This window comes from Ranitomeya imitator, chromosome 8, assembly GCF_032444005.1.
Source record: "Ranitomeya imitator isolate aRanImi1 chromosome 8, aRanImi1.pri, whole genome shotgun sequence".
In the NCBI taxonomy this organism is placed as follows: domain Eukaryota; kingdom Metazoa; phylum Chordata; class Amphibia; order Anura; family Dendrobatidae; genus Ranitomeya; species Ranitomeya imitator.
Genome location: NC_091289.1, coordinates 34,902,617 through 34,915,031, shown reverse-complemented (window position 1 = coordinate 34,915,031; position 12,415 = coordinate 34,902,617). Strand labels below are relative to the sequence as shown.

The window sequence follows — 12,415 nt, the reverse complement described above, 5'->3', positions numbered from 1 at the left end:
TGGTCGGGGGATCCTACCCTAAACCAGGTCTATGATCAGACACATGGGTTTAGGTGAGGGCCCCTGGGGCGGCTGATGTGGTCGGGGGATCCTACGCTATACCATGTCTATGATCTGACACATGGGTTTAGGTGAGGGCCCCTGGAGCGGCTGCTGAAAATGGATGAAAGCAGCTGATGTGGTCGGGGGATCCTACCCTATACCATGTCTATGATCAGACACATGGGTTTAGGTGAGGGCCCCTGGAGCGGCTGCTGAAAATGGATGAAAGCAGCTGATGTGGTCGGGGGATCCTACCCTAAACCATGTCTATGATCTGACACATGGGTTTAGGTGAGGGCCCCTGGGGCGGCTGATGTGGTCGGGGGATCCTACGCTATACCATGTCTATGATCTGACACATGGGTTTAGGTGAGGGCCCCCTGGTGCGGCTGCTGCATGCTGATGAAAGCGGCTGATGTGGTCGGGGGATCTTACGCTATACCATGTCTATGATCAGACACATGGGTTTAGGTGAGGGCCCCCTGGTGCGGCTGCTGCATGCTGATGAAAGCGGCTGATGTGGTCGGGGGATCTTACGCTATACCATGTCTATGATCTGACGCATGGGTTTAGGTGAGGGCCCCCTGGTGCGGCTGCTGAATACGGATGAAAGCAGCTGATGTGGTCGGGGGATCCTACCCTAAACCATGTCTATGATCTGACACATGGGTTTAGGTGAGGGCCCCTGGGGCGGCTGATGTGGTCGGGGGATCCTACGCTATACCATGTCTATGATCTGACACATGGGTTTAGGTGAGGGCCCCCTGGTGCGGCTGCTGAAAATGGATGAAAGCAGCTGATGTGGTCGGGGGATCCTACCCTATACCATGTCTATGATCAGACACATGGGTTTAGGTGAGGGCCCCCTGGTGCGGCTGCTGCATGCTGATGAAAGCGGCTGATGTGGTCGGGGGATCCTACGCTATACCATGTCTATGATCTGACGCATGGGTTTAGGTGAGGGCCCCTGGTGCGGCTGCTGAATACGGATGAAAGCCGCAGACACCCACCACAGAGTACGAATAAGCCCTTAAGGGGTATTCTCTTCAGTGCACTCACTCATGGGTCCATTTTTTGAGCTGCACTATGGGGTCCTACCATTATAGCTGCCCACAGACAACAAGAGTTTGGTGCTGCAATGCTCAGCCTCCGGTGGCTTTCTCCCTGGCACAGAGGATCACTCCTGGCATGTGCCACCAAGCCGTCAATGACTCTTCTTATCTGGGCACCATTCATGGGCAGGTTTATTCCATTCTGTCCGGCTTCATAGATCAATGGGTGCAGGAGCTGTGGAAGCAGAAGTTTGGGGGTGATTTTGGGTCTACGCCTTTGTTTTCTCACCCTCATCTGGGCACCATTCTTTACGCTCCTATATCTGAGCACTGTTGTTATCTTGTATATGGCACTAATTGCATGAAGTGTTAATCTTTCTCTTCTTAGACCCTCTACAGGTCGGTGTCTTCTTCTTTTTCACTGCATTTGTGCCACTTTGTGCCGTCTAGATATGTAATAACTGATATTTATTCCCTGTCTAATAAATATCTTCCCATATTTGTATGGCTTTCGTGGATAGGACCCGCTATTATGAGAGTTATATTAGGTATGTTCCTCTGTGTCCGTGGGTGAGATAGCTGCTTGTGCCATACAATATATGCGAAGGCGAGTAGTTATTACATGCCCGGCTGTAGTGTCTGCATGCTGTGTATTGTATATACCGTATACTATTCACTGCCAACCACGACTTGATCTCAAAGCCGATGACGAGTTTGATTATTCCAAATCCTCAACCTCAAATTTGCCAATCGCAGATATTTGTAGGAAAAAATTGGCTCATGTCCATGTACCCACATAATTCTGAGCAGGGGGGCATTAAAGAAGGCCTCCCGTCTTAGCGTACGTTCCTCCTCTACTGTGGGTTTTATTGTGGGAAAAGCAGCAGATTTTCCGCACGTGTCACCATCACATCGCAACAGGTGATATCTGCAGCGTAAATTGTCGTCCCGCATTACATCTGCAGCGCCATGTTTTCCTTGTAGCGTGGTAATGAGATTTTGGGAACATATTCCTGTGAACGTACCCTTACAGAATACTTTCGTTCCCCATAAAATATTTCTCCTGCATTTCCCTTTGGTACTGTGCATTGTGCTGCTCCTCGTGGGCGTGTAAGTGGGCGGTATCATGCTAATGTCCATAGGGTGAGTGTTGACCAATCAGTATTGATAATATCAGACCCTAAATGGACACAACTCATGGAACCAGATCCACAAAGTAGACACGCCAATCATTGTCCAACTAGTCTATAATTGGTGAAAAAAGATTGAACTTGGTCTTTTTTCAGCCTGAGTGTTCATGGGAACACTTGTTCCTAATTACTGGTCCATCTAAATAGGCCGTCAATCATACGACGATCGAGCAGAACACTCGTTCCTCAGGTGCGATGATTTTTGTTCTCGGCAGCACATTGACCCATGTAAACAGGATGTGCTGCTGATAAGATGATGCTGTATGGAGACAGAATGATCACATTAGGAACTGTTCTGTCCCCCATTACTGTGTTGTTATCATAATGACCCCCAGTCGCTCCAATGCCAAGAGAACACCGGGGAGCGCTGGCATTGAAGCTTTGGGTCTGGCGGAGTTATTATATATAAAAAAAAATGTTATATTGGTTGCATGTTAAGATAGTTTTTTTTTTCTCCAAAAACAACACTTCCTTAGTGTGAGGTTCTCGGGGACAGCATAGGAATTTAGCACGTCAATCTATACAGCACATGTAGAGCCATCCTTTGTTAGAGTTTGGACTCAACGAAGGTTCCTCTGATGGGCCGGTCCAACTTTTTGTCTTAGGCCACATTCAGTATTTGGTCAGTATTTGTAGACCAAAACCAGGAATGGAACCTGGTTTTGGCTTACAAATACTGATGTCAGATACCGACCAAATAATGAGCGTGAGAACTTGGCCTTCCTTCCACGTCCCTATTTCAAGGCCTGTGTGCGGACCACAATTTGACCGAGGTCTCTTGATTTGAACTGTCACCCTGTTATCCGTCAGAGCCTGTTAGTGTGGGTCAGTAGACCTTCGGTGGGCCGCACATATGCAGATGTGTTAATTCGGCCTTAATCTCGGCCCATGAAATTAGTAATTTTTATTATTTAACCCATTAAGGACTGGAGACGCTCCCTGTGATCTACTGCTTTTTATTACCTTAGATCGGAGTCTGGAGAAAGAAACCTACCGGTCATCTTCCGTGAAGATCCCGACTTCTTAGACTACAGCGAGGATCCTTACCTTGGGGAGCCGGAGTACTACAGTGGAGACGAGTGCTATGAGGAGGACATCATGCTCTCAGGAGACAGGTGCGGAGTCCAGCTCTTCATAATACCCAGTCTTTACTACCACTACAATTCCGGAAACTAATGACAACCCTTAATTCAGGCAACTGTATGAGGAACCGGCGTTGTATCCAGCCAACGACCTCGACTACGAGAGACCCAAAGGCTACCATCACCCGCACAGCTTCTTTGAAGAAGATGATCCTCACATATGTTATGAGTCTAGAAAGTCACCGAGACGGAGATTACTGCCCCCAACTCCTCCATGTGAGTAGATTCCCTACGAAGAGTGTGATCAGGAGATTTGGGCCATTCTTAAACTGATGACCTCATGAACCGTGCCGCCGGTGCAGGGAGGGACGGGGGACGGCCGGTACCTCATTGTCTTGTTTTTTCTCCATTTTCCAGCAAACAGAAGATCTTCATTTAATTTTGAATGCCTCCGAAGACAAAGCAGTCATGATGACATCCCTCTGTCCCCGGCCTTTCATCACCGCACGGCATTACCCCTCCATCTAATGCAGCAGCAGGTACATGTCTCACAATCGTACAGATGTTACATGCTCGTAATTGTGGCATGGCGACCTCCCCCAACTCAACAAATTGATGTGGCATTCCTTACTCTACATCAGTGGTTCTCAACCTTTCTAATGCCGTGACCCCGCAATACAGTTCCTCATGTTGCGGTGACCCCCAACCCAAAAAATAATTTTGGTGGCTACTTTAAAACTGTAATTTTATTAGTTATGATTCGGAATGTAAATATCTGATATGCATTATGTATAGAGGTAATACAGAGATCACTGGTGACATTATACACAGGACCTCTATATAGTATACAGTGTATAGTGTCAGTGTATAGGTAACACTGACTCACCAGTGACGTCTCTAGGTGAAGTCCTTCATCTTTCATCCAGCACAGACCGCCATCATTCCTTCCAGCCAGGACTCGTTTCTGCAGGAAATAACACAGTTATCTAGAGCTCCGCTTGCAGAACACATTACTTAATTTTTCACAACTTCTACATTACACCACATGAAGATAAAAAGGCGATATAGTGTCACTCTGCACAGTAACAGGACTGCCCCCCCATTTAAAACAGTATACTCAAAAAATAAAATAAATACATCACTGCAGTAATAATATCCCTTAATTATCCCCTATTATGCCTATGGTAACACTATTCCCCACCCTGGCCCCGTTTATCTCATTCCTGGCTCCAGCCATATGTTCTCGCATCCTGCCCTCATGAGTATCCATTCTACTCCATATGATCTCCCCATCCTGCCCCACCAGCCTCCATCGTATCCGTCCTGCCCCATGATCCAATCCTGCCCCGTGTCTCCAATCATGCCCCGTATCTACATTCTGCCCATTCCTCAAGTCCTGCCCCCAGTGTGTCCAGCATATTACCCCCATGTTGTCCAGCAATCTGCCCCAGTGTGTCCAGCATATTACCCCCAGTGTCCAGCAATCTGCCCCAGTGTCCAGCATTGCCCCAGTGTGTCCAGAAGTCTGCCCCAGGGTCTCCAGCATTGCCTCAATGTGTCCAGAAATCTGCCAAAGGGTCTCCAGTATTGCCCCAGTGTGTCCAGCAATCTGCCCCATAGTCTCCTGTATTGCCCCAGTGTGTCCAGCAATCTGCCCCATGGTCTCCAGTATTGCCCCAGTGTGTCCAGCATTCTGCCCCATGGTCTCCAGTATTGCCCCAGTGTGTCCAGCAATCTGCCCCATAGTAGTCTCCTGTATTGCCCCAGTGTGTCCAGCAATCTGCCCCATGGTCTCCTGTATTGCCCCAGTGTGTCCAGCATTCTGCCCCATGGTCTCCAGTATTGCCCCAGTGTGTCCAGCAATCTGCCCCATAGTAGTCTCCTGTATTGCCCCAGTGTGTCCAGCAATCTGCCACATGGTCTCCAGTATTGCCCCAGTGTGTCCAGCAATCTGCCCCATGGTCTCCAGTATTGCCCCAGTGTGTCCAGCAATCTGCCACATGGTCTCCAGTATTGCCCCAGTGTGTCCAGCAATCTGCCCCATGGTCTCCTGTATTGCCCGTGTGTCCAGCATTCTGCCACATGGTCTCCTGTATTGTCCCAGTGTGTCCAGCAATTTGCCCCATGGTCTCCAATATTGCCGCAGTGTGTCCAGCATTCTGCCCCATGGTCTCCAGTATTGCCCCAGTGTGTCCAGCATTCTGCCACATGGTCTCCTGTATTGCCCCAGTGTGTCCAGCATTCTGCCCCATGGTCTCCAGTATTGCCGCAGTGTGTCCAGCATTCTGCCACATGGTCTCCTGTATTGCCCCAGTGTGTCCAGCAATCTGCCCCATGGTCTCCAGTATTGCCGCAGTGTGTCCAGCATTCTGCCACATGGTCTCCAGTATTGCCGCAGTGTGTCCAGCATTCTGCCACATGGTCTCCTGTATTGCCCCAGTGTGTCCAGCATTCTGCCACATGGTCTCCTGTATTGTCCCAGTGTGTCCAGCAATCTGCCCCATGGTCTCCTGTATTGCCCCAGTGTGTCCAGCAATCTGCCCCATGGTCTCCTGTATTGCCCCAGTGTGTCCAGCATTCTGCCCCATGGTCTCCAGTATTGCCCCAGTGTGTCCAGCATTCTGCCCCATGGTCTCCAGTATTGCCCCAGTGTGTCCAGCAATCTGCCCCATGGTCTCCAGTATTGCCCCAGTGTGTCCAGCATTCTGCCACATGGTCTCCTGTATTGTCCCAGTGTGTCCAGCATTCTGCCCCATGGTCTCCAGTATTGCCCCAGTGTGTCCAGCATTGCCCCCAGTCAGACATAAAGAAAAAAAAAAAAAAAGTAAAATCCTCACCTCTCCCGTTCCTAGCGCAGGTCCGGTGCAGTCAGCGTCTCTCCGGCTCTGCGACGCTCAGGACAGAGAGGCAGAGCGGCGCGCACAGTAGTGACGTCATCGCGCCCTCTGCCTCTGAGACATCGCAGAGTCAGAGGACGCTGCAGCTGCCGGCGCCGCAGGAACCAATAGAGGTGAGTATTAGAGCAGGGGCGGGGCCCGGGGGTGGGGGGAGCTGGCCCTGGTCGTGGCGGCGGACGGCGCCGCCCGAAGATTTAAAGGGGCGTCTTTTTTTTTTTTTTTTCTTCTCCCCCCTTCCTACGCCACTGGTGGCGACCCCTGTGTTTTGGTCGTTCGACCCCCCTCGGGGTCGCGACCCCCAGCTTGAGAACCGCTGCTCTACATATTGTTTGACAAGTGTGACCAACTTTTTACTATTGATGCTGCCTGTGCAGCATCAATAGTAAAAAGATCTAATGTTAAAAATAATAAAAAAAATTAAAAATCGTGATATTCTCACCTTCTGGCGTCTCCGGTAGTCTTCCCGCTCATCGCGATGCTCGCGTTCCCAATAATGCCTAGTGGCAATGACCCCAGATGACATACCAATCTCGCGAGACCACTACGTCATCACAGGTCATTGCCGCAAAGCATCACTGGAAACGTGAGGAGCGGGACGCCGGAAGGAGAGAGTATCACAATTTTTTATTTTAATTCTTTTTTTTTTTTTACAATTATATGGTTCCCAGGGCCTGGAGGAGAGTCTCCTCTCCTCCACATTGGGTACCAACCACACATGATCCGCATACTTCCTGCGATTTCGCACAAAGAATGAACATGCTGCGTTTTTTCCGGAATGCGATTCCGCCGCGGAAAAAAAACGCAACATGTGCACAAAAAATGCGGAATGCATTTTAATAATAGGATGCTTAATGTAAGCTTTTTTTTTAGTGGTTTTATCGAGTTTTTATAGCAAAAAAAAAAAAAAAAACACGAAAATTCCTGAACGTGTGCACACAGCCTTAGGCCTAGTGGCCGATATGAAAATTGCAAGATTTCTATTTGTACTATAGATCTTGCTAATAGATTGAAAAAAGTTCTAAAAAAAATAATTTAAAGGGTTTGTTTCTGATTTATTAATGAAGATAAAATTGCAAAAATGCTTATAAAAACACGCAACTTTGCAATTTACCTCTTATGAAAAATCTTCTCTCTTCTCTAGAAAGGAGGGATTGTTAATTCTGTTGTCTAGAGCCTGTTGTATAGGGCGAGTCTCGGAGTGGCCGCTTGCCTAAGTCACTTCCAGGCTCCATGCTTTAGCGCCTGCTAGTGCAATTCTGAAGCTGGCGGGACCACCGATTATCACCTATTAAGTGGATGGGTTCTCATTTTTGTAGACTGGACACCCGCTTTGAAGGCGTTTGCGTCCTAAAAGTATGAAAGGTGTGGGACCTCTGTGACCGCCTAATACCCAGCCAGATAGAGATGAATGGGAGCGTCGGGCTGCAGCGGTCACGTCCCTGAGGACAATCTGTCTCCTCGTGATATATTGGTCCATTTAAGTTTAATATGACATCTGTGCTCACTTTAAAGCTGCATTTCCTGTTCTAGAGCCGCACGACACGTTCCATTAATGTGACATTTTCCAGAATCTGTAGGTAATGCTGCTGCAAAGTCTCCATCTTCTCCGGGCTGTCACAAGTCATCTATGTCTGGACCACAGATCAGTCCTGGCTGCTCCTATTAATGAAGCGTAATTCTCCAATGTTTGTTCTCCCCATCCTGCCAAATTGCTGTTTTTTCCTGTGACGCAGCCCATTCACCTTGTGGCGGGGCAGTGTAATGAGATCTGTGTCCATAGTCCTGCGATTCATCATCATCAAATGTATTAGTGTCTCAAAGCCTTAGCTCCATCCTGGTGACTATTAATGGTCAGCGCTGAACTGGTGATATTACGGTAACTGAGCAGATGTTGTACTGAAATTATATCTATAGGTACCGAGAGTGAGAACGTAATCAAAGCTGCCGCATTGGACTTGCCATAAATATATATATATATTTTTACTTGGTATAAATGCTGCTATTCTCCTGAATCCGGCGATGTTTTTCTTTTGTTCCTATGTCCCTCCATTCCTGAGATATAGCCAACTCTTTCCTGTATATAGATCTAGTATTTTTTAGCCAAGTGGGTGTGTCTTTTCCGAGGATCACCCCCTTATTGGATTAAAATACTACTTTTATATAAACAGAAGATGGGGCTATATCTCAGGAACATAGAGGCTCAAGGAAAAAATGAAGATTTTGGGCACCTACTTTAAAATCTTGCTCGGAGCCTTTATTGGGGGACACTGGAACCATGGTGTATGCTGCTGGCACTGGGAGGTTGACACTATGCAAACAAAGTTAACTCCTCCTCAGGAGTATAATATACCCACCAACTGACTAGGAGCTAATCGGTTAGTGAGAAAGCAGTAGGAGAAGTGACATGAATACAACAATCATAACATAACCAAAAATCATCATTAAACCAGCGTGGGTGCTGTGTCCCCCAATGAAGGCTCTGAGAAAGAGATTTTATGGTAGGCACCCAAAATCTTAAATTTCTGTATCGCTTCAGTGGGGGACACAGGAAACCATGGGTTCTCCAAAAGCAGTTCCAAGGGTGAGGAAAAGGAGTAGTATCCTCAAGTCAGAGGTTGGGTCACTGTGGCTTGCTGGACCTTTCTACCAAGGTTCGGATCCAACGAGTTGTAGGTGTGAACTCTGTAGAACTTGGCAAAGGTATGAATGGAGAACCATGTAGCAGCCTCGCAGATCTGTCACTAAGCTAAAACTGATCAGCTTTGTGCCAGTTGGTGGGTGTAACTTTGTTGCCTAGTGGCAGCGGCATACAACCATGGTTTCCTGGGTTGCCCAATGAAGGCCGGGTTCAGGAGAACAGCAACATTTACATCACGTACAAATATGTATATTTAAGGAAAATGACTGACTATGGCTGAACTCTGTTATCAGAAGCTCCTGAGACCCAGTGATGGGTTGTATGGCTCCCACCTGCCAAATACCGGAGTGTGGGGTCTTTGGACATCTCTGGCACCATGCCCTGGTGTGACTGCTTCCTCTACCCCTCTATAAACTACCTCCTGTACAATGGTAGGTACAAGTAATGTAAGGTTCTGGTATATTGTGGTGGACATTTACTGATCCAGATCCACCAGAGTTCTAGATCTTCACTATGGAGACTGCTCGGTGGAGGTGGATGGACCCCAAGTGACCGGATCGTGGTCCATATCTCTAGTGGGGTATCCTATTTTGATCCAGCGGACACGACGTGGACCAGGCCGTCTGCGGCTGTACGGCTGCGCGTTCTATACTGGTGACAGGAGCCACTGTCGTTCTCGTCGGCTTCACGTTATTACTAATTGCTCCTAATGACAAAAATGCTGTCTGTTGTAGTAATGAATTATTCATTCTTCCAGATTATGGCGGTGGCTGGTCTGGACTCCAGCAAAGCTCAGAAGCATTCGCCTTGTCGCTCTACTCGGTCTTGGGCTACTCCCCCGGCAACTCCCAACCACCGGGACCGTACCCCATTCTACACCCCTCTCATCCGGGTAGACCGCACCGAATCTAAGGAGCAAATGAATGGGAGTCTCCCCTCTTTGCAAAGGAGCTCATGGTACACAGACGACACAGATATTTCATATAGGACATTTACACAATCCAACCTGACTGTGCCCAACGAATTCAGGAACAAACAGAGCGACAAACAGAGGAGCGCAGACAGCCTTGTGGAAGCCGTAAGTCCCCCAGTAAAGGTTCAGAGCAACTCTTTCCTACTTTTAAAGTCTGAATCAAAGAGGACCTGTCACTCATGAGTCCGGGCGATGAGACAGTTCATGGCCAGTGAGTACATGAAGCCACCTGGTACATGGCACATCGCTGCTCCGTGGGCTTCACGCAGTGAGATCTCAGCAGCACAAGAATCAAACACTCTTAATGCATGGGGCAGAATTGTATGTCTACTTCACAGTGCAGTCAGCACTTGTTATATTCCGTATCCTATACCAGTAGATGGAGAGAGGGTCTGCCGCTGAACCCCCGGGGGATTAGAGATTTAATGGCGCTTCTGGAAAACCGACACTGCACATTCAATGTGAATTCACCTTAGGATTCATTCAGAAGTCTATGCGCCATCTCTGTTTTAAGAAAAAAAAAATCGGACTTCTGAATAGGGTCTTATGCTGATGACACAGAATTTGTCAGATAAATTCTATCATGTCCTGAAGAATTGATAATGGATTGTCTGGGGATAGGACTGTTACAATGTTATCTAACGTAAGTTGTAAAACGAAGGGAACAAGACGGTAAAGCAGAGGTGTCGGGTCACCCGTACAGAGGTGATCTATATGAAGGGGCTCATTTACACAGTCATTCATATCCATAGTTCTCATTCCTTAAAGGGAAGGCATCACAAAATGACCTATTGGTTAAATCAGGTTTTTACGTTAAATATATTTTAAAAAAAAAAATTGGCAAAATGTTATAAAATACAAAATCGAAAACTTCCAATTTTCACATTGGCCATTTGGAGCTTTTTTTAAGACTCTAACTTCCTGTTGTTTCAGGAATCATTACATGAACATTAGCAGCAATAAACAGACCCTATCATTTATATTGAAGCATCTAAGGAGTGTGTGCAAAGATCCTTGTAAAGGGAGAGGGGATGAATGGTGGATCCTGTGTTATCAGCTGTGTGTAGAGGTGTTATCAGTCATTGCAGTCCTGCCTGTTATAATAAGGAGCCTGCTGAAAACTCCTCTTGAAAGGTCTAAAAAAAATCAAAATTACCAATTTATTTTTAAGTCTACAAAAAACAAGATTACTAATTTATTTATTTTAAAATAAAGATCAAGATGTGAAAAAAAACACATGGGACACAAAAACCTGATTTAAACAGTAGGTAATTTTCTGATGATAGCTTCCCTCTGAGGACTCGTTCAGATGTCCTTTCTTCTGTCATTCATGAAAAAATGATTTCCATCAGTGTTTGGCAATTAGTTAGTTTTTACCATAAATTATTTTCTCATATACTAATTACATGCCCATTAAACTGTTAATAACGCACACAGATGCCATGCTTCTGTTTTCCGTGAGTCTCATGCTTGTATGGAGGATTTTGAGCCATGACGGGAATTGAAAAACGGATATGTTTCCGTGAATCGTTGTTTTTTTAGCGGACACACAGTCCAACAAAAAAACAGACATGTGACCAGACACAGACTATAATGGATATGTCCAATCCGTGGAAACACAGATAGGACGTCTGAATGGGCCCTAAACCTCCTCTTCTGTTCTTTTTTCCAGTCTGTCGACAGTCTAAGCTTCAGCGTTTCCGCCGTAATCTCGCGTCATCTCTTCTCTCTCTTCCAGGTGCTAATATCAGAAGGTTTGGGAAGATACGCCCGAGATCCAAAATTTGTGTCTGCCACAAAACACGAAATTGCTGATGCCTGCGACATGACTATTGACGAGATGGAGAGCGCAGCCAGCAACCTCCTGAACGGCAGCATTCGAAACGGGACGGCGGGGGGCGATATGTTCCCCATCCTAAGCAGGAGAGACTACGATCTTCAAGACTTTGGCCCCGGGTACAGTGACGAGGAGCCGGAGACCAATAAATATGAAGAAGACTTAGCTGATGAAATGATTTGTATAACAACATTATAACAAAAAAAAATACAAAAACTGTAGAATTCTATAAAAAACAACAAAGAAAAAGTGCCTCTCGATCAGTGATGCATGGCACTACATGGGAGGACTGACCAGTCTGGATGGATAGGAGCGGTGGTGGGGGGCAGCTTCCTGGCACATCCGGATGTTGGTAGATGACAACTCCCAATAGCCAAGTCCTGGAGGATGGCATGTCTACTAAAGCAATGGCTCGACAAATGGTGATGGATGATGGTCAAACCATATTGTGCTATAGATGAACAGTATGCCGCATGTTGCACCTGAATCAGTGCTGCAAATATGTTATATATGGTAATGACAATCAAAATGCCCTCGTCATTACCCTCCGCCATATCAGATGCCTGGCCGCTACCGTCAAGTCTTTACCAGCGGTAGTACGGCTTCACCCTCTGCTACAGAGCGAGTGTATGGGTCCGCCCCAGCATGGAACTTGGATGATGTAAAGTTACCTTTACATAGAGAATATATCATTTCAATAGTCA

The 12,415-nt window shown here is 46.9% G+C and overlaps 1 protein-coding gene across 15 annotated transcripts in view; it reads left to right on the top strand.

The window, feature by feature from the left end:
* Nucleotides 1–12,051, top strand: part of CACNA1D (calcium voltage-gated channel subunit alpha1 D) — a 316,153-nt gene extending 304,102 nt beyond the window's left edge. For 9 of the 15 annotated variants that reach the window (XM_069736708.1, XM_069736714.1, XM_069736717.1 and 6 more), the window contains 6 exons: nucleotides 1,616–1,642; nucleotides 3,253–3,399; nucleotides 3,479–3,642; nucleotides 3,784–3,905; nucleotides 9,659–9,979; nucleotides 11,613–12,051. In XM_069736708.1, coding sequence (XP_069592809.1) covers nucleotides 1,616–1,642; nucleotides 3,253–3,399; nucleotides 3,479–3,642; nucleotides 3,784–3,905; nucleotides 9,659–9,979; nucleotides 11,613–11,909 — 1,078 coding nt within the window. In that variant the 3' untranslated portion in view covers nucleotides 11,910–12,051. Of the gene's footprint in view, nucleotides 1–1,615; nucleotides 1,643–3,252; nucleotides 3,400–3,478; nucleotides 3,643–3,783; nucleotides 3,906–9,658; nucleotides 10,086–11,612 lie in introns of all 15 variants that reach the window. The other 6 variants (XM_069736711.1, XM_069736709.1, XM_069736718.1 and 3 more) reach the window with 2 other exon arrangements.
* The last annotated feature ends 364 nt before the right edge of the window (nucleotides 12,052–12,415 follow it).